Raw genomic sequence first — 20,869 nt, forward strand, 5'->3', positions numbered from 1 at the left:
CCACGTTGGCCCCCGATCAAAAAGGCTCCGAAGTGCGCCTGGCGCTGTGCAGGCTCCACCCGACTATTGGATCGGCTATTTTTTAGACAGGCACATTGTTCAACGGCGCGACGGATGGTTCCAGAGTGACGACCGTTCTCTAGTCTGTAGTGCGGGTGTGGCACGGTGGCACTGAGGTGGCCTCATTCCGTCCAAACAAGAGATGCTGTGCGGACCGGGGGGGCAGGAGGAGGCGGATAGAGACGCATATATGGATATCTCTGCTGCGTACGGTTGAGCACAGGGTATCAAGTACCGTCTGATGCTGCCACTGACAGGAATATGCACTTCCATGTCTTCCCACGCTGTCCATCCTTCCGGATCCACCAAGTTTTCCATGCCGGCGATGGATCATGCCAGTATATTGCCGCAATAATGCCGGACCAATCGTCGCCGGCCAGGCCAGAAGCAGTGGATTTTTCAACCTCCAGGGGCCCTGAGTCGTCGCTGTAAGCACCTTCACTCAGCGCGCAGGGGGGCTCATTTCCCAACTGTGACTCGGATTGTTTCGCCTCGGTGGGGGGGGGGGGGGGGGGAAGAGCTAACTGGGGGTCAGTTGCGACAGACTGGGCCACGGAACCCTAAAGGCCCGGACTCCGTGATTAGCGTGATTGATTGACGGCGCAGTTGCCCCCCATTCTTTTAGGAACAGCACCATCGGCTGATCGTGAGGAAAGTTGGTCAGGGGAGGAGGTTGGAATTGGCCACTGTGGGAGGCTCTGGTGCCGACCCGGTTTCTAGTTTCAGCTGTGCTTTGTTCCTGTACCGCCCTCGCCCCATCGGGTTTCGGCACGGCCACGGCTAACGTGTGTTATAAGGGTGTTTGGTTGGACCATGGACGATCGCGAGGGTCATCATGAACAGAGCAAAGAAAATAAAACCAAAGGAAAAATGACCCCATTCTACTACTGCACTGGCGGCATTTTCCCCTCTCTATTCCTTCTTTATCTTGGACCATTCCCTTGGGACCAAGTCTTCCAGCGCCTCACATCACTTAGTATATTCCGCAGTTGCAGCTGTAGCGGACAGCTCGCTGAGTGGCTGCGTGTTTCCTGATTGATGGCCCCAAGGGTCCGCATTAGTCTGCTTATGAAGCCACCACGCCAAGAGAACCACATGGTCAAGTAACGCAGTGAGCAAAGGGTCTATCCTCCGAGCTGAGTGGTCCATGCAGCTCTCGAGGCGTGAACGGGCCAAACAGATCGCCCGCTTTGGTCCACGTCGGAGATTTTATTTTGTATCGACCTTCGCGCTCATTCGGCCATTCTGGTGGAAAGATGCGAATCTCCTGGTGTCATTTGCCGGAGCATGATCATGGTGTTCCTCCTACACTACTGCGACAGTATATATTATATTATTCTTATTTATTATACGTTGCGACTGGGCCCGCGTGGGACCTGATCCGGATCCAGTCTCTTGTCGTTTAGGTGGTCCTGCTAGAGCTTATCTGGGTCCTAGTCTGAGACAAGAAAAAAAAAAGAGTAAAAGAAAACGCCCAGATTATTCTAGCTGTTTTTTTCCCATCTCGCGCGGCTTCTTTTTCAGCTTGCGCCAACCGCGATTCGCCACAAGAGTAGCAATCGATGCTGGCCGTGGTCATACTTGGAAGTGGAAGAGCCCTGTGCTCTGGCCACGGACTCCAGTGGATAACCATACTTACAGTAGGTACATATCTTTTTGGAATTACCCCGTACTTTGCTGGTCTATATACACGCATGTGGGCTTCTCTGTCTGGGGTTGTGTCGCACCTGATTCCGGATAGGGGTGAGATCTCCAGGCTTCGATGATCTCTCATAGTTGATAGCTTTCGGATAATGTACTTCTCTCGCGCGTCTTAGACCCCGGGCTTTCCACTAGACGGTTCGGGAGAATCCTTCGTCTTCCGATGCGTTCCTGATTCCAGGACCCGTTGACTTGCTTCCGTTTTCCTCTCTGCTGCTTCCCTTCCCATCTTGGCCATCCTATTTCTTAACCAACACAACGCACCTTGGCAGATTCTATTCGGCGCATCATATTGGCTTGGAACCGTCCCCTCCCCCACCGGTCTTCGTCGGGTGGCTTCCTGACGCCGTTTTGACTCCTCGCGCATCTCGACCATTTTGGCCATTGCAAGGATCGTCGTCGACTACGCACGCACACCCAGGCGTATAGCGTATAACTTCCCCAACGTGCAGGCCTGGTGGATGACGCCGTGGACAGATCGACAGACATTCCTGGTCATCAGTACTGAGAGTGGCCAACTTCTGACTTCACGGTGGACCCTGGGCCATTGCGGGCGTCCGGCTTGAAACTTAGCATACGTCGACCCGACTGCTATTTCCACTCCCCCCCCCCCCCCCCCCCCCCAGTCTCTCGCTTTTCCCTCTTCCCTCATTAAGAGATCTCCAGCCGATCCGGCTGAGACCCAGTTGCCGAATTTTGCCCAGGCACCACATACATAGTAGGTGTGGGTGTGTTTTCTTTTCGTGGCTTGTCTACCAGCTGCGTAACGATCTTCAAAAGGGACGCAACCCGAAGACGTGCGAGGTAGAAACGCCGCGCGCTGAGCTCTGAAGAGGGAGTGTTGGTGTCCCGCCTTCGTGACATCGCTGCTTGTGAACTTGCCATCTGCAACCCGGACCAACTGGCGCCTCAAGCCCATCCACATCCCCTCCCCTCTCCCTCTGGCGCTTCTCGGGCTTCTGAGACCGGTCAACTCCTTATAACGAGGCCTGCATCACGCACGTTTGATTTGGCTTCCCCTTTTACTCCGTTTAATTGCAGAAGGAACCCTGAACTTGTTGCGCAAGCGCCCCGGCACTTTGATCAGACCCACTCCCCTTCGTGTCTCATCTCGGGGAAAGAACGCATTAGGTGTTTCTGCTGTCCCTTTCCCTCCCTTTTGCTTTCCGGCTCTGGTTCTGTTTCGAGTGTGGTGGTTGTGGTCTGGCGCATATTTGGAGTTCTCATCCACCAGGACCCTCGGGCGTGGAACTGAACTTGATCACGACTCGATTTCCGTCCAGCCCAGAAAAAAAAAACAGGGTCAAACTTACCATGTCAATCGGCGGCCCTTGTCTTTGGCTGCCTTCACTGTCCTCTCCGATCCCGTCATCTTTGTCTGCAGTCACCTCTCATCTGTCCGCAGTTGCTCGTCCCGGAGAGCGGGCTTCGGGGCCACGAATTGCCTCGCCGTTGTTGTCCCTCCAGATGAATCGAGACCTTGGTGACTCTATCGGACAGTCGGCTGAGATGCAACAGCCCGGTACGAAGGCTGAAAATGCCTCATCTACGCCTCCGGTGCCTGTGAGAACGACCTGGTCCGGGCCTTATCCCGAGGGAGAAACCCCATCGCGCAATACGATCGGTCAGAAGGCTGGCATAGAGAGAGATCTGCCACGGGTTAAGCTAGAGATCCCCAGTGGCAACAGCAGCAATGCAAGCTATCCGATGGCTGGGCCGCAGGTCGTTGGCGATCAGCTGGAAGACTCGACTGGTGCTTCACAGCTAGATCTTGACCCAAAGGACGAACACGACAACGAGTCCACCATTAGTCCTTCCGATGAGAAGGCCGAAACCGCGGGAAGTGATGAAAATCATAGATCACCGGGGCTGGAGAAGAAGAAAATGAAGCGATTCCGGTAGGGTTCAAGACGTTCCCAACACGAGTGGAACCGTTGGAGACAAAACCGTTGACACTATTGACAGTTTGACGCATAACCAGACCCGCTTCCTGATGAGTGAGTTCACGCGCCAGGCACATCCCGATGCTGCTCATCGGGAACGCCTGTCGCGGGAGATTCCTGGTTTGACTCCGCGTCAAGTCCAAGTGTGGTTTCAGAACAGGTAGTTCTTCCCTGTTGCACTGCAGATTCTCGTGCGTTCCAGGTCTAACCGTAGTCCACACTGCAGGCGAGCGAAGCTCAAACGTCTCACGTCGAATGATCGCGAGAGGATGCTCAAGTCGCGAGCGCTCCCGGATGACTTCGACACCACTAAAGTCCTCCGCGCACCATTTGAGGGCAAATCAACAGGCCACACAGCCGTTGCCTCGCCGCACGACTACGGTGTCCCTAATCCGGATTTTCCGGTTTTGAGGGCACTTCGGACCGATTGTTTCCAGCACCCCAACGACGAAGATTACCTTGTTTCACCCCTCAGTTCTGCATCGACCGCAGGAACTTATATGTCTTCTGCTGGACAGGGACGGAGTGACGGTCTGCCGCAAACGAGCATGATGTTTAGCCGACCGGCCGCCTCTGCGTCAATGTCCGATCTGCACCGGACCATCAGAAACGACTATTCCATCACCCGATCAAGTAGTCTATCCGACGCCTCCTCTCGACCGCCGTCCTTCCACCCTGGACTCTCATTTCCTAGCCGATATGGGTCCCATTCAAACCAGCATGGCGTCCCGTACGTGCGCCCACCAATGGACTACGGCGTCCCTCGACATCCCAGCAGCATGATCCCATACGAGCAGCATCAGCCCTTCGAAGGTTCCGTTTCACCAACTGACTCTCAGGGAGCCCAGATGACATACGACATAAGCAGTCTAGGTTGGTTCTTTCTTTTAATTGGAAACCAAGCACGGCTAGAGCAAAGCCCTAATCCATCGTCCTCCAAACAGGTACACAGCCACAAAACTACCAGACCCAGCTCGCAATGTCAGCACCCAAAGACTACACTGGGATAGGAATGGGCTCACAGCTCCCACCGTGCGGGCAACAGACGTCTTCCATGCCTGTCTCTGCTCCCCAAGAATACCACCGCCTGTACTCTTACGGAAGCGCCTCCGGCTCATTAGGTAGAATGCCCTATACACAAGCCAATGCGTCAACTCTGAGCCTTCCGACCTCATTCGCACCCTCCGAACAAGGACCTGCTGCACATGACTCCATGCAGCAGACTCCGCACACCCTTGAATCTCTCCGAACCAAATTCGACAATCCCTCTTACAATTACGCAAGCTATATTCAGCAATGAACTGATGCGCGGCAGGGTCACAAAAGCATTTGTTACACTCTATTTGGCGAGTCATCTGATCCAGCCTGGTCTGGCGTTTTCTCTCTAGGTACTGGAACTTCATTTGGTGCCTTTCTCTTTCTCCCCTTCTTTCTTCTCATCTGTCGGTCCACACTCGATCTATATCCACCGGCCTGTTTTAATCATAGTGTTTCTTATAGCGTTTTTCTTTTCGGTTTCTGGCTTTTATTTTCATTTAATTTCTTTTTGACTTCTATCTCTGCATGTTATCATTTCCAACTGCCCATCTCTGTTGGCTGCATTTGTTGGAGGCAGGTGGTTTCCGGGTTTGTTCAATTGTTCATGGCGGCCTAGCGACTCGTGTCATTTTAAGCGCTGTTTTACCATCGAGCGTGAGCGGAAAATTGTGTTTAGTGTTAATTGTGCTTATTCGATTTAATCGTCACCATCAACACGGTCGACTCAAGCAGCCCATTACTTTCGAGCCCTCTTCGCGTGGCTTCTGTATGCTGTACTCCAAAGTATCCTAGAGCCTGATATTCATCCTTGTCCTCAGAGCATTTCATCCCCATAGGATGTTCAACCTCGACCAGGTACTGTCCTTCGCGATTGGAATGTTCTCTGGATCGTTGTTTGCTTCATCTATGGCTTGTTGGACGGGAACCATGTGCAGCGAGATGATCTTTGTGCCTCGGATCAGCTTGTACCCTCCGTAGGCGAAGAGGACGAGAGGGATATCTCTGATACTGATATGAGTACGTTGTTCTGAAACCGGAAACAAATGTTGACGGAGACTCACAAATATGAGGATACGAAGGTAGCAGGGTCCCAGTTGCCGGTCGTAAAGACCGCGAATCCTCCGGTGAGGAGGATAATGACGCAGGATATTAGAGCGAACCAGCTAGTATATCCTGCAGGACACGTTAATACGGAGCGGGATCAATAACGGGAACCGTGAGTACGCACTGGTGATACGATTATGCCACGGCAGAGCATCGGGTGAAATGCCCTGTTTGTCCAGGGCTTGCAGCAGCCGGATGTGATTCAACGCAATAGTGATCCACGAGACCAAGGTGCCGGCCGCCGTCAGGTCCACGAACCACCAGAAGACTGTCAACGCGTCATTGGACACACACATGTACGCCAGGAACGAGAAGGCGACCTGGAGCAAGACACACATGTAGGGTACACCCCACTTGGTCGTCCACAGGAAGATCTTGGGCGCGTGGCCCTTGATCGCGAGACCGTACAGGGTCCGCGTACCCGCCAGAATACTTTGATTCGAGGACGACCACGCCGACGTCAGACATACGGCGTTCACAATTGATGGGATGGCCTTGATTCCCGCATCGCCGGCCGCGATCACGAACGGGCTCTGCGCTGCAGTGCCTGAGTCGTCGCTCAGGCGCTCGTCTGAGCTCGGCACCAGCATGCCCACGATCAAGACGGCCGCAAGATAGAAGAGCGTCACCCGCGCGAACACCCGCTTGCAGGCCTTGGGGATATTCTGGCGCGGGTTCTTCGTTTCCGCCGCCGCCATCGCCAGGGACTCCACGCCGGCGAAGGAGTACACCGCGTTGGTCATGACGGCCCAGAAGCCGAGGAAGCGGCCCCACGAGCCGGTGGACAGATACTCGACGAACGGGCCGGGGTCTTTCCAGTAGTGAAATCCCCGTCGCGGGACGCCCGGGACGCCGCCGAGGTCGATGACCAGGCCCAGAATGACAACAAAGATGACCAGCAGGATCTTGAGGATGGCGAAGATGAATTCCACCTCGCCGTACACCCGGATGAAGGAGATGGCGACGGCCACGGACACCACGATGAGGATGGTCACCCACACCGCGGCGTTGATGTCGGTCCAGTACTGGATCAGCACCACGCCGGCGGAGATCTCGCTGGGCACGCTGATGAAGCATCCGTAGACGATGTTCCAGCCGACGGCGAATGCCAGCGCGGGATCGACGAGGACCTCGGCATGGCGCACGAAGGAACCCGTCACTGGGAGCAGCGCGGAGACTTCTCCCAGCGCAAACTGGATCGCGCAGACCACCAGGCCGACGAACAAGTAGCCTAGTAGAGCGCCCAAGGGACCCCCCGTGGCGATGGAGCCGCCGAGGCCGAGAAAGAGACCAGTACCCTATAGCACTCCGCTCATGTCAGTGTACAAAGCGATCAAAACAAAGGGTGTTCGGCGGGAATCCGAAGATGTTTTCTTGACTCCCCGCCATCGGGAGCACCTACAATCGCACCAGCAATCGCAATCATTTGCACATGTCGCTGCGACAATCCTCGAATCAAACTCAGCCGTTCATGCTGGGACACGACCTGTCCGTCATCGTCGGGGACGATTTGCCTGGACGGGAAAAAGGACTGCGGGGCTGATTGATCTTCAATGTCGTGCACGACATACTGGCTCGCCGTCTTGCCAGAGCTCTCCTGCTGCTCGGATAAGCCAGCCATAGCCGCAGCAACTAGTCGGGACCACAAGGAAATCCCCAAGATACAAACTAGGAACAGAGATTGAGTTCTCTCGGCGAAGCGCAGAAAAAGGCTTCCACGCTAGGCTGGAGAGGAGAAGGCCAATCACACCATTTGACTGGTTGATGAGCGATGGCTATTTTCTCTTATCTGGGAGCGAACCGCGGCTTGGCGATGCATGTCAAATGTAACGGGTGCCACCTTAATTTTACAGAGATGGGAATTGCTGTCGAGCTCGCCGGCGGAAGGTGGTGATTGCACTGCGGTGTCGATTTGCATGTTGTCGATCCACAAGAGAACTATCCGACACGATAGGACTATCTGTACACCAAAACAGGAGTTGAGTTGAAGTTTAAATCGGAGAACTCCGAGATTGCCGCCTTGCCCTAATTACCCTAATTCAGAATGGTCGGTTCGTACATACCGAAGGATATCCCCGCGCCTTGAGGCTGATCGGGTGTTCTTGAATGAAGAATGGTCTGTAGAGGATGGAGAAATTTAGGCATTCACAGTATTCCAGGAATCACGCTGGCGATTCCTTATTTTAATCCGACCTAGTATGACTACCGTTTTCTAACCATGGCACAACCACGCGATTGAGCTCTGCGTGCTGTGAATTCCTACTTCTGAACTCAAAGACCCATTCTGGAACCTTCTGCCTGTCATGGGGAATTGGCAGGGCCAACCCAGCCGTGAAGATCATCCAATATAGGCCGCTCATCGAATCAGAAGAGCGATGAAGGTCATCAACAGCCGCGCTGACCAGGGCTGCAGCCATTCAGAAGGGGTGAATTTGCAGCGCGGTTCAGCCGCCTCGCCTGGCAACCCCGAAAGGGAAGGTAATACATCACGTGATATATGTCATTGACCAATCAGCGGGAGGTCATTGATAATCCAGCCATTGGGCTCTGACGCATGCAATCCAGTATAAATGTCAGTTGGTCCCGGACGAGACTGGCCTTTCTTTTCTTTTTTCCAGTATTCACAGCTTCTCTTCCATTTACTCGGTGATCTTGATTCCTGCGACTCCTTGAGTTTGACAACAGCAAGCACATCACTCCAGAACACTTCTCATTCCCGATCTACAAATCCAACAACCAATCACCTTCCAAAATGGTCCACCCCACTTCTACCTGCTGCAAGACCTCCCAAGACGGAGGTTGCGTCTGTGCTGCCCAGGCCAAGTGCTCCTGCGGCAAGGAGAGCGCCCTGCACTGTTCCTGCAACAAGGCTTCCACCGAGAATGTCACTGCTGGACCTCGATGCTCTTGCCGTATGTTTCATCCATGCAACCCAAGTAACTGATTGGAATATCGTAGGCTAACATACCATTCAGGCGCCCGTCCCGCTGGCCAGTGTACCTGTGAGCGCTCAGTCACTGAGAACAAGCCCGTGCAAGGCGAGACCTGCGCCTGTGGCAGTCGTCCCTCTGGTAAGTCTTCAAAGCACCCAAGACTGCACATTGCAAACATGAGTGGAGCCAGCAGAGTCTAATATCTTTATGTAGCCTCCTGCACCTGCGAAAAGGCTGAGGGTATCGATTCTGCCCTCGAGGTGGACTTCACCACTCGCGCTTGAATTGCTTGATTTGATCAGCACTTAGGCCACACTGGCCTCTCGTTTTTCTCTCATCATGACTTGCATTTCTATGGTTTAGGCTTAGGGAGGGTGGCGTCTCGGTGAATTGCTTGGTGTACAATAGTCTAATTCACACGCATTCGATGTGTGATTCGTTACGAAACATGAAAACGTCACTACGCATGCTCAAAGATGTTTTTTTTTTCCAGCTCTTATGGTTTGAGAATCAACCGCCGGGCTGTAAATGAGTGTCGATCGAGATCTACTGGACGTGATAACGTCAGAGCAGCGTGCCGTAGTTACCGAAAGTAGTATCGTTGCACCGCCACTGCGCATCAACATTGTTCCTGCGCCACACCGCGGAACCCGGACGATCGACAGCGGAAGCGGCCCCAAGCAGGACGGCGCACCGCTGTTATGGGGGATCTCGACTCGACTTGCTCCCGCGCTTTCCTGAAGGCTCGACTTGCCTGGCCGTGCTCTTGTATGGTGGTTCCTGCTTCATTCCTCTCCCTCCCGCCTCCTGCGCGGCTCGCCTAACGCTGACCTCCCGCTTCTGACTTTAGAACCCCTGCGACCTGCAAACCCCCTGTTTCTCAGTTCTCCCACCAACCCATTTCATTGCCCGTCCTCGACCCCGGGTGGCCAATGTACCATCGACGCCACGACGCTGTAGGGACATGGTTGTGTGACGTCGTCAGTCCGATCGCAAACCCCTGAGGTTGAACTCCGCGTGGCATGCGAGCCTGGTCCCTCGACCCCACCCCCCCGGAATTAGTGTTTACTGTGTGTTCGAGAGCGCGCTCTCCCCCGCAGCCTACGGCGAGATCTGATCATGTCGTCTATGCGAGGACTGGTGCAATTCATCGCGGACCTGCGGAATGCGCGGGCGCGAGAATTGGAGGAAAAGCGTGTGAACAAGGAGCTCGCCAACATCCGACAGAAGTTCAAGTCGGGCTCCCTCAACGGCTATCAAAAAAAGAAATACGTCTGCAAGCTGCTTTATGTCTATATCCAGGGCTACGAAGTCGATTTTGGTCATCTTGAAGCGGTCAACCTGATCTCATCTACCAAGTACTCCGAGAAGCAAATTGGTTATCTGTCTGTGACGCTGTTCCTCCACGAGCAGCATGAATTACTGCACCTGGTTGTCAACAGCATTCGAAAGGATCTCTTGGATCATAATGAATTGAACAATTGTCTGGCGCTGCATGCGGTGGCCAACGTGGGTGGTCGGGAACTCGGAGAGGCCCTAGGCACCGAGGTCCATCGACTCCTGATCTCACCGTGAGTATATCCTGGACTATATTTGAAGAGCGTTGCCAACTGAAAATCTTTCAGGACCTCCAAAGCCTTTGTCAAAAAGAAGGCGGCCCTCACACTACTTCGTCTATACCGCAAATACCCCGACATCGTTCGAAACGAATGGGCTGAAAGAATTATCTCCATCATGGATGATCCGGACATGGGTGTCACTCTGTCTGTGACATCGCTGGTCATGGCGCTGGCTCAGGATATGCCAGAGGAATATAGAGGTAGCTATGTCAAGGCCGCACAGCGGCTGAAGCGAATTGTGGTTGACAATGATATTGCGCCTGATTACCTTTACTACCGAGTGCCGTGCCCGTGGATTCAGGTCAAGCTTCTGCGCCTATTGCAGTATTATCCTCCGTCAGGTATGTCGGTCTTCACCAGGTGATTCTCGTTATAGTTGCTCACTCCCGTTGCAGAAGACAGCCACGTCCGCCAAATTATCCGCGAGTCCTTGGCGCAAATTATGCACTCTGCTATGGAGACCCCCAAGAATGTCCAACAGAACAACGCACAGAACGCAATTCTTTTTGAAGCCATCAACCTCCTTATTCATCTTGACTCCGAGCACAGTCTCATGATGCAGATCTCGTCCCGCCTGGGCAAATACATTCAATCCCGTGAAACGAATGTTCGATATCTTGGCCTCGATGCGATGACCCATTTTGCTGCTCGAGCAGAGACCCTTGATCCTATAAAGAAGCACCAGAACATCATCCTGGGATCCCTCCGTGACCGAGACATCAGTGTTCGCCGCAAGGGATTGGATCTGCTATACAGCATGTGTGATACATCCAACGCGGGCCCAATCGTCAACGAACTTTTGCGCTACCTGCAAACGGCCGACTATGCCATTCGCGAGGAAATGGTATTGAAGGTGGCCATTCTCACTGAGAAATATGCTACAGATGCGCAATGGTACATTGATATGACCCTGAAACTGCTGTCGCTCGCCGGCGATCATGTCAACGATGAAGTTTGGCAGCGCGTCATTCAGATTGTGACCAACAACGAAGAGCTGCAGGCATATGCGGCCCACACACTTCTCACCTACCTCAAGACTGATTGCCATGAGAGCTTGGTGAAAATCGGGTGTTATGTCCTGGGCGAGTTCGGTCATCTCATTGCCGACAGTGCTGGGTCGAGTCCGATTGAGCAATTCCTAGCCCTCCAGGCCAAGATGTTCACCGGCTCTGATAACGCCCGAGCCATGATTCTGTCATCATTTGTCAAGTTCGTCAACTTGTTCCCGGAGATTAAGCCCCAGCTCTTGCAGATCTTCCGACTCTACAGCCACTCTCCCGATTCCGAATTGCAACAACGAGCATTTGAATACCTCTCATTGGCCACCCTTCCGACAGATGACCTCCTACGGACCGTTTGTGATGAAATGCCACCCTTTTCAGAAAGGACTTCGATTCTCCTGTCGCGACTGCACCAGAAGACAGCCGGTACAACGGAGAGGAAGACTTGGGTCGTTGGCGGCAAGGATGCAAACGCTGATAAACAAGAAGTCCTGATGGCGCAGACCACCGGTCTCAAGCGCTCCTTTACCACGATTGTCAATGGCAACAGAACTGGCTCCAATGGAACTCCCACGAGTGCCACGAGTGCATCGGGTGACTTGGCGGGCCTGGATCTTAGCGGACCCCCGGCGCCTCCTCCGAACATGGCCAGTGCAGCACATCTCACACCAGAGTGGGACATTGGCTTTAACCGCCTGTACTTTGCGCAGCAAGGTGTGCTATTCGAGGATGCGCAGATCCACGTGGGATTGCGCTCCGAGTACCGTGGCCATATGGGTGTTGTCAAGATCTATATCTCCAACAAGTCGACCTATTCTATCGCATCCTTGACCACGACCCTTGACAACCCTGCTTCTCCTAACCTGAAGATTGACAGCAAGAATCTTCCCGACTCAACCGTCGCTGCTGCTGGCCAGACTCAGCAGACACTGTTCTGCGCTACACACGGCCCGTTCTCGGATGCGCCCACTATTCGTATCTCGTACTTGGCTGGTGCCCTCCAAGCGTACACGCTCCAGCTGCCCGTCTTGATGCACCGGTACATGGAGCCATCTTCACTGTCTGCTGAGGACTTCTTTAAACGCTGGCGCCAGATCGGTGGTGCACCCCTCGAGGCTCAGAAGACTTTCGGACTGAGCAGTAAGAACAAAACCACCAACCAATCTCACACTCGCCAGATTGTGGAAGGGTTCGCATGGAAAATTCTGGAGGGCGTGGACCCCAACGCCAACAATATTGTTGGATGCGGAGTTTTCCAGTTCGAAGGTGGTAAAACGGGATGTTTGTTGCGACTGGAGCCCAATTACGAGAAATCGGTATATGACCAACCCCCCCCCCCCCCCCCCTGTGCTGTGATCTTCTAGAGTACTAACTTGACCTCCAGATGTATCGGGTTACCATTCGCGCTACACAAGAAGGCGTCCCGCAGGCACTGGTCAAGCAGATGGAGCAGAAGCTGGCGCAGGGGGTTTCAGCGCGGGGTGTAGGGTCCCGCGAGCTGTAATTATGGCATTTACACGGCGACGATGCATGCATGTATATCTTCCACCAACTCCCGAGCCAAATATCAGCGAACGTTCTCCAAAACTTTATAGCTCGTTTGTTCATGTATAATTTTGGACCAGAGTGATAGTGATGTACAGTGACCAGCATCCTTTTTCCACCAGGCTGACGTCTTGCGCGAAGCCATATTAGACCTGCAGCTGGCTCATCCACCAGGACAATCTTTAGTCCGCCCAATCTTTTGACTCGACGCCCCAATGCAACAATTCATAACTCGTAGAATACCGCCAACCTAGAAATGCAAGCCCACCCTGAGGCATTGAAACTAAACAACTCGGGCCTCGGCCTTCGGCGGTCTATCCCCAAAAATCGTCGTACCGACACGCACCTGATTCGAGCCCAGCGCAATCGCACCCTCGAAATCAGAGCTCATCCCCATACTCAACTCCAAATCAGCCTCGGGGCCCGTCAGTCCCAGTTCCGAGACGATCCGATCCCGCGTCTCACGCAGACACACGAAATCCTCATTCTCGTTCTCCGGCGTCGTCGCCTTGGACCGCGCGATAGCGCCAATAGTCATTAGACCCTGGAGTTTGAGACGCGGGCAATTTTCTCTAATATGGCGGCACAGTCCCGGTGCGGCGTCGGGGTCGATTCCGGCCTTATTCTCTTCGCCCGAGGTGTTGACCTGCACGTAGATCCGGAGTCGAGTGTCTGCTTCTGCGCCCGTTTGAGACGGGTCGGCTGAATGGGCTTGTTCCTGCTCTTGGACTTGCTCTGCCCGGCGCTCTCCCCAGCCCTTGTCGAGTAAGCCGGCCTTTTTCTCCGTGTCGACGCTCTCCACGGCCCACAGCCCGCGCACGTCGCGGGCCAGCGTCACGCACTTATTTGACTGTAGGCCGCCGATGAAGTGCCATTTGATGCTTGCTGGGAGCAGTCGGGATTTCTCGAGGAGCTCTTGCAGGTAGTTTTCACCGAAGTGGAGCTGCGATGGTGGGGACTGGTGCAGGGCCAGGATGTCCGAGGCTGGTTTGAGTTTGGAGACGGCCACGAGCCGAACAGGCTTGTTTGGGCTTGGCGATTGTGTTGCCGCGGTGCTGACACGCGCTGCGACGGCGGAGAGGTTTGCGATCAATGTCGAGGTTCGCGCGGGGGTGGCGGCCATATTGGGCATCTGGTCCTCTGAGGTGGTCATGGCAATTCCAAAAGTGGGAATTGAGCGGTTGGAAATCAGGGATTGGCGGCGTGAAGATTCCAGAGGATAGAAAAGTCGCTGGTTGTATCTATGAGGTAGCTGGAAGGCGCCTTCTTCCCAGCAGCCCGCGGCAATGGGGAAACGTCGACTCACAACGGAGCCGATGCGATACGCCCCATTGTGGCCTGAGGCTTAAATTCCGCGGAGAATTCCGTGTCATGTGACAATGCCCATGTCCCATTTGCACCGCCACGCCTCACCCGCCACAGTCGCCATCTCCAACCTTGCCGGTGCTGCGCCACATTCACACTTTCTTTTGCGCCTCGATCTTCCGCTTTTCCGCTTGCGTCCGGGGATGATCGACATGATCTCATCCCCGTCTCCAGATCGCAAAACCATGCGACGCTAGGAATGCCCGAGTGACACCAGACTGTTCAGTCACCGGTCGAACCTCGGCGCCAACTGACACGTCCAACGGACTCCCGGCCCAACCTGCCCGGGGGCTGGCGGCAACTCAGACAGCCAACCCGGTCCAATCAAGGATCTGCAGCACCGGAAATCAACACCTGAGAGCCGCTCGGGTTAGCGCGGATCCCTGTTCGTCACAGAATAAGACTGCTCGTCTCGATCTGCCTGCCCTGTCGATCGGATTGTCGCCCATTACGTTTCAAACTAACGTCCTGCCGTCCAAGAGATCTGAGATCTTTGTTCCCCAAAAAGCCCTATTTTTACCTGAGCCGCCAGCACTTGTTTCCTTTGCGTCCTTGTGAGCCAACCCCCTTCCACCGGGAGGCTTGTGTTTCTTTTTTTGCATCCTGCGGCCATTATCTTTATGCCTAGGCCAAGACAATAGATCATGCCTCACATTACCTGTCAGCCAGTCAAGCCACGCTAAAAATGGCACTTGCCAAGGTACGACCCAGGCAACTGTTCTCAACCAGGGGCACAAGAGTGGTACCAAATCTCCCAGTTGGGCTCCAGCGCTGCAAATACCACTTGCCGGTGGAAAATGTAACATTAAGCGCCGGACGGATGAGGCAATTCACCACCTCGTAGACCCTCCTATTTATTGTACCGGCCATCCCGGCTGCTCTACAGACAGGGTCATAGTCTCTTTGACGTCAGATTTGGGGACTCTGACCATGGTTCTTTCATGACGCGGTCCCATTCACTCATTATTACTGCAGGCTGACCATCCCCAGCCTGCCCTTCTTCACCACACATTCTAGACCATAAAGAGCCCTGCGGGCTGCAGACATCTTTTCCCTCTCTTTTTGGACCTTTCCAACCTCCGCATTTCTCTTCAGCTGGTCTGAACCTCGCTTCCTCTCATTTTCCTGTTTCTCGATCTCGTCAGTGGCAGCACCATTCCGACCCGACTCTTCCGCTATACTCCACTCTCGAACGACGCAGTTTTGCCCCGAGTGTATCGAAAATTGTCACTTCAGGTGGTGATTGATTTACTACTCTGCAACTGAACATCCAAGTCTTCGCATCACCGACTATTGGATTGGCACACGGTCTTCGCAGCCCTGCCTCTCCACGACTCCACTATCGTCATCGTCCCGCGCGGGCCGTTAGATGAGAACACTGAATTGAAAACTACCGCCCAACTGGATAATCACCAGAGCAGAATTCACAATGTGTCGTCAATACTTCACGCTCTACGAGTGGTGCCATTGTGAAGAAGACGCCGGTCAGAGCATCTGCGCCAGCCGCCGTCGCAACAACTGCCCGGGAGTCAGCATTGAGACCGTCCACATGCACTGCTTCTGCAATTCACACGCTACACGTGGATTCAAAACGGAGAGCAAGACTCGAAGGGAAGAGGGAAAGGGTCGGCGCCGATCTGAAGATTCCATGGATGAGAAGGCCTCTCTTGGCCGCCGGTGGTACCAGTGGTATCAATGGCGGGGTCTGCGATCGCGGTAGATGATCGCATCCCTGGTTTTTTTTTTCTTGTCAAATCGGTTTTGGATTTCCTTTCGTGTTCATCGTTCCAGCCTAGGTGTTTTGGCTGAAATCTGTTGCCTTTTTACTGGAAAAGATGGACTTTTCCAGGGGTTCCAAGGCGTTTGTCCATTGGATTGATCGGTTTCAACCAGACCTCGTCGACAGGTGATGGTCATGTTCATGTTATTATTTTTTTCTGATAGAGATCCTGTATGGTTAGGAAAGAATGTGATTTCCTACCAGGCATATCCCACTGAAACAGTTTTCATCCAGCGTCCAGATGGTATAGAAGAATGCCCGGTGTTGTTGGAATGGATGGGATCGACTGACCCCTTGCCCCATACGAGCAGGAATAGACCACAGGGAGGGAACCAATGTTCATCCCGCATCTCCTTTTCTTCCTCTTTCACCCCTTTTCCCTTTGATTCGCGCGACAAAGTCCTTTGTTCTCTTGTACCAGTAGGGACTCTGCTCATGCCCGATCTATAATTTATGATTCTGCATCATGGAGCCTTCCAACCCCCCTCAGGATGATCCGCCTCCAAGGCCCATTGATAACACCCAAAACAACCACGCCACAATGCCTCCGTCGCATTGTGAGCTTTCGGATTCTTTAAACCGCCTGACGCTGGCGAACGCTGCCGCGACGCCGCTGCCCACCTCTCCCTCTCTCTTATCCCCCAAAGATGTCTCGTCGCGTCCCTTTCCTCCCAACCAACCCGCGCCGCGCCGCATCCCCAGCACCAGCTCTCTACGCGACGAACGACGCAAATCTATTCCTGCCCTCCAAAAACGCCAGTCCACCGCGTCTCTGCGATCTGTTTCTGCCAGCAACGGTCCGTCCTCCCCGCTCGCGGACTCGTCGCGTCGCTCCTCCGTGAACATCGCGGGGTCCCCGACCACCGCCGCGTCGCCCGCGATGTTGCCACAGCGGTTGGCATTTGGTCCAACGGAGCCACAGGGCCCCACTGCTGCCTCGATCGCAGCAGAACATTTCCAGAAAGAGGTGGACCTGCACCAAGTGGTCGATCTTCAATCCAAGACCGTCGTGGTGGTCCACGACGCCTGTTACGGCCACCGTTTCTCGCGCCCGCGGGCTTCCAAGGCTCTGTTATCGTCAATCGTCGAGAGACCGGAGCGCATTCGTGCTTGTGTATTGGGAATCTCTGCGGCATATGTGCGCCTTGGTCGTCGGCATGCAGGGGAACTCTTCGCCCCGCACCCTGATCTCGATCTACATCTGTTGCCCCCGCCACCATTCCAGATCCGCCGAACGTCTCGGTCATTGGCGCTTTCCGACGTCGCTGTGACGAATGTTCATGGGACGCAATGGATGGCTGACTTGAAGAGCATGTGTGATGTCGCAGAGTCGCGCTTGGCTCTGACGGGAAAGGAATTAGTTCGGCCGCGCACTCAAGGTAATGATGGCCTGGCATTCGGTGGACCACCGCTCCACTCCGGCGATCTTTATCTGTGCGCTGAATCTCTGAACGCCTTTGAGGGTGCGTTGGGTGGTGTTTGTGATGGCATCGACGCCGTTCTCGGCCCTGGCCCAACCACTCGTGCATTTGTCTGTATCCGTCCTCCGGGCCATCATTGCTCGGCTGATTTCCCATCCGGGTTCTGCTGGATCAACAATGTTCACGTTGGTATCTCGTACGCGGCCATGAACCATGGCTTGACACATGCCGCCATCTTGGATTTCGATCTCCACCACGGCGATGGCTCACAGGACATCACATGGGATCACAACCTCAAAGCATCGACAGCTCCACGAAATGCTGCGCCTTACAAGAAAACGGCGATTGGATATTACAGTTTGCACGATATTAACTCATACCCTTGCGAAGGCGGTGACCCCGATAAAGTACGCAACGCGAGTGTATGTATTGATGGCGCGCATGGTCAGTCTATCTGGAATGTGCATCTGGACACCTGGGAGGCCGAGTCTGAATTCTGGAAATTGTACCGCGCAAAATACACGGTCTTGATCAACAAAGCTCGTGCCTTCCTTCGAAATCAGACCAAGCGACTTGCCGAAACACCCAATGGGCCTCCCCCGAAGGCTGCTATCTTTATCTCTGCGGGCTTTGATGCAAGTGAATGGGAAAGCACTGGAATGCAGCGCCACAAGGTCAACGTGCCAACCGAATTTTATGCCAAATTCACGGCCGATGTCGTGCGGATGTCCCAGGAGGAAGGCCTTGGCGTGGATGGCCGGGTCATCAGTGTGCTGGAAGGTGGCTATAGTGATCGAGCTTTGACTAGTGGCGTTCTCAGCCATTTATCTGGATTGGGGAACGTGACTGCGAGTGATTCTGACATTCCACGCCGGCCGAGTGTCACTGCAACATCTCCCAAGGATGCTCTCAAGCAGCCTTCAACGCAACCCGAATACGATATCAATTGGTGGTCTCCGAACATGCTCGCTGAGCTAGACGCACTTGTTTCGCCGCCCAGCAAAGGCCAGAAAGCTGCTCCGACATACTTTGCCCCGACTCGCTCATTCTCAGCGAAGGTGGTCGCTCCTACTCGCGACCGGAAATACTTTTCCTCGTATCCAGGCCTGGATCCCAACCGTCCTCCGTTGCCAGAAGTGGGGTGGGCAACAGCCGTACACGAGCTATCAAAGGTTCTCATTCCCAAGCATAGGCAGACAATGAGCTGTCGACCAGAGGATCTCAATGCTGAGGCTTCTCGCCAACGACGTGAACGCCAGGTAGCGTTGGACGGTGGCATCAATCCCGCTGTGATTCCACCTCCGCCTCCTCCACCACCGATTGAGGAAAAACGACAGCTTCGAGTGAGGAAGACAAAGTCGCCAACGCCTTATTCTCCCCGGCCAGCTACACCTCGACAGCAGGCGATGCGCAAAAATCGACGAACAACTATCGATGGCAACGACCTGCCAGACGTATCTCGAGAGTCATCCCCATCCTTAGATGCCAGTCGTAGAAAGAGCGCTACAGCAGCAGCACCTGTTGCCATGGGCGATTTGAATGATCAAGAGACTCCTGTGGATGCTAGGGCCCCGACACCATCTGTTAGGTCCGTTTCTGCAACTGGCTCTCGAAAGACCAGTGGATCACGTCCCGGCACTCCCAAACGCTCCGCTAGCCCCAGAAAGCAACCTCCAGTTCCCAAAGTTCCTACTGCTTTCCTACCTTCAAAGCTTGCTGACGAGGTCACCCAGCCCTCAAGCGAGGTGGAGAATTTGTCTGTTGGTATACAGAGGCTTAAGCTGAAAATGCCCTCCCCCGAGGTGCAGGCTGCGCGTGAGAAGAAGACATCTGAGGAGCGCAAACAGACATCGAAAGGAACAAGAGCTCCAAAGTCACCCAAGTCTCCGCGGAAGACAAGTGGTTCTAAATCTGCTCGTAGCAGGTCCGCCGTCCGTTCAGAGACCACGCCTACCAGCTCGCTACCTCCACTGCCGACGCCTTCCTTGGAAAATTTGCCTAATGTGGTGGTCATGAAGCAGGAAAACCCAGCTTCGAAGTTTGGGATGTCGTCTGATGCACCTTTTGCGTCTTCGCCGTTGGCATCCGCTGCAGAGTCTATTGACTCGAGTGCCACGGATGGGATAGTTCCAGCTTCCAAGCCATCTGAATGGACAGCTCCATTAGTTTCTACTTCTGCAGTCCAGCAAACAACGACATTCGCTACACAAGCATCTCCACCTTTGACCCCTGACAACATCACCCCGAATCCGGACGCCTCGCATCCTCACTCGAATATCTTTTCACCTCCCATGTCTGCAGCACAGACTAAAAATGGCCTTCCTGTCTTCACATCCAGCAGTCCTATCCCCTTCGCTACGCCGGAACATTTAGACCAGGGACATCGTGGCAATCATCCACCAAATACCTCTGCGCCGGGCCAGGGACAACAAAATCAATCTGATCCTCAAAACGATCGCTCTTTCTATGCCCCACTGTGATGTCTGAAAATATCCCTGCAATCGCTTTCTTGCCTTACTTTTCCTTTTTCCTATCTTCCTATCTTCCTTGGGTGGTCTTCCGATTCTATTTGGCGTCATGGATGGGCTCTAGTGTCATACCCATATGTCCTTGGTTGTCAGTTCCATGTTTTGCGTCATATACCCCTTGCGTCCGGAATGGTTTTCTGCTTCTTATTTGCTTTCTGCTGGGCTTTCTGTGGAGGCTCGTCGGTGAAGGACAATCTTTTTTGTTTTTAATCTTCCTCTCTCGGTCATTCTTCTAGTTGATCGGGGTAGTATGTAGAAACATGCACGATTGTGATATCTCTTCAATCATTCTTTCGGAAACACTGTTCAGGGTCGCTGCTGGCTAGATGCAGACATTGGAATACTCACAAGGCGATAAACAGTGCTTCTAAATTTCCGCGAGTTACTGGGCGTTGGGCTTTAGGGTTAAGCCTCATTCTCACAATATGCCGGGCGGTATATACCGCGCTGGGCTCTGTTGAGGCTGCTAAGGCATATCAGCAGCAAGACTGGGAGGCGTCGGTACCAGCCAATAGAAATGTAAATCGACTTTTTTATTTTTGGCGGAGTAGAAAGAATTTAGTTTATTTTGTTTGTCGAGCATTTTTCTGTCCTAATCAACAAGAATAGAACCTGGCTACCGAAGGTCCACCCATCTATACAGTATATACATCTTTACCTACGTTATTGCCTCTCTATAGTTCGGAGAGCCGATCTCCGATCTCCGTGCTGACGTAACGCGATCGGTGGCGCCCAAACGGCTGGACGCTTCTCCACATTAGTCAACTGAACCAGCAGCTTCTACACCTTGCGATCTGCGTCTATCAACTCTGCATACAATCTCGGTTTCTG

General features: G+C 53.7%; 7 protein-coding genes across 7 annotated transcripts; 5 read left to right on the forward strand and 2 right to left on the reverse strand.

The window, feature by feature from the left end:
* Nucleotides 1–3,228: 3,228 nt before the first annotated feature.
* N7459_006035 (homeobox domain-containing protein) lies at nt 3,229–5,004 on the forward strand (the record flags this gene model as incomplete). Its single annotated transcript, XM_056945219.1, has 4 exons — nt 3,229–3,659; nt 3,727–3,864; nt 3,931–4,577; nt 4,649–5,004. 4 exons carry the CDS (start codon nt 3,229–3,231, stop codon nt 5,002–5,004), a joined length of 1,572 nt encoding a protein of 523 aa, XP_056799554.1.
* A 562-nt stretch (nt 5,005–5,566) lies between these two features.
* Nucleotides 5,567–7,764, reverse strand: N7459_006036 (uncharacterized protein; the record flags this gene model as incomplete). The annotated part of the gene is made up of 5 exons (XM_056945220.1): nt 5,567–5,744; nt 5,804–5,915; nt 5,971–7,144; nt 7,249–7,446; nt 7,648–7,764. 5 exons carry the CDS (start codon nt 7,762–7,764, stop codon nt 5,567–5,569), a joined length of 1,779 nt encoding a protein of 592 aa, XP_056799555.1.
* An 834-nt stretch (nt 7,765–8,598) lies between these two features.
* On the forward strand, nt 8,599–9,063 carry N7459_006037 (putative copper resistance protein Crd2; the record flags this gene model as incomplete). The annotated part of the gene is made up of 3 exons (XM_056945221.1): nt 8,599–8,758; nt 8,822–8,917; nt 8,993–9,063. 3 exons carry the CDS (start codon nt 8,599–8,601, stop codon nt 9,061–9,063), a joined length of 327 nt encoding a protein of 108 aa, XP_056799556.1.
* An 835-nt stretch (nt 9,064–9,898) lies between these two features.
* On the forward strand, nt 9,899–12,903 carry N7459_006038 (AP-2 complex subunit alpha; the record flags this gene model as incomplete). Its single annotated transcript, XM_056945222.1, has 4 exons — nt 9,899–10,350; nt 10,405–10,739; nt 10,794–12,715; nt 12,784–12,903. The coding sequence occupies 4 exons, from the start codon at nt 9,899–9,901 to the stop codon at nt 12,901–12,903; spliced, it is 2,829 nt and encodes a 942-aa protein (XP_056799557.1).
* A 324-nt stretch (nt 12,904–13,227) lies between these two features.
* N7459_006039 (YggS family pyridoxal phosphate enzyme) lies at nt 13,228–14,097 on the reverse strand (the record flags this gene model as incomplete). The annotated part of the gene is made up of 1 exon (XM_056945223.1): nt 13,228–14,097. One exon carries the CDS (start codon nt 14,095–14,097, stop codon nt 13,228–13,230), a length of 870 nt encoding a protein of 289 aa, XP_056799558.1.
* Nucleotides 14,098–15,738: 1,641 nt separating this feature from the next.
* N7459_006040 (uncharacterized protein) lies at nt 15,739–16,029 on the forward strand (the record flags this gene model as incomplete). Its single annotated transcript, XM_056945224.1, has 1 exon — nt 15,739–16,029. The coding sequence occupies one exon, from the start codon at nt 15,739–15,741 to the stop codon at nt 16,027–16,029; it is 291 nt and encodes a 96-aa protein (XP_056799559.1).
* Nucleotides 16,030–16,555: 526 nt separating this feature from the next.
* On the forward strand, nt 16,556–19,990 carry N7459_006041 (histone deacetylase hosB; the record flags this gene model as incomplete). The annotated part of the gene is made up of 1 exon (XM_056945225.1): nt 16,556–19,990. The coding sequence occupies one exon, from the start codon at nt 16,556–16,558 to the stop codon at nt 19,988–19,990; it is 3,435 nt and encodes a 1,144-aa protein (XP_056799560.1).
* Between the last annotated feature and the right edge of the window lie 879 nt (nt 19,991–20,869).

This window comes from Penicillium hispanicum (assembly GCF_028827665.1).
Source record: "Penicillium hispanicum strain IBT 35686 chromosome Unknown utg000005l_segment0_segment0, whole genome shotgun sequence".
Taxonomy (NCBI): domain Eukaryota; kingdom Fungi; phylum Ascomycota; class Eurotiomycetes; order Eurotiales; family Aspergillaceae; genus Penicillium; species Penicillium hispanicum.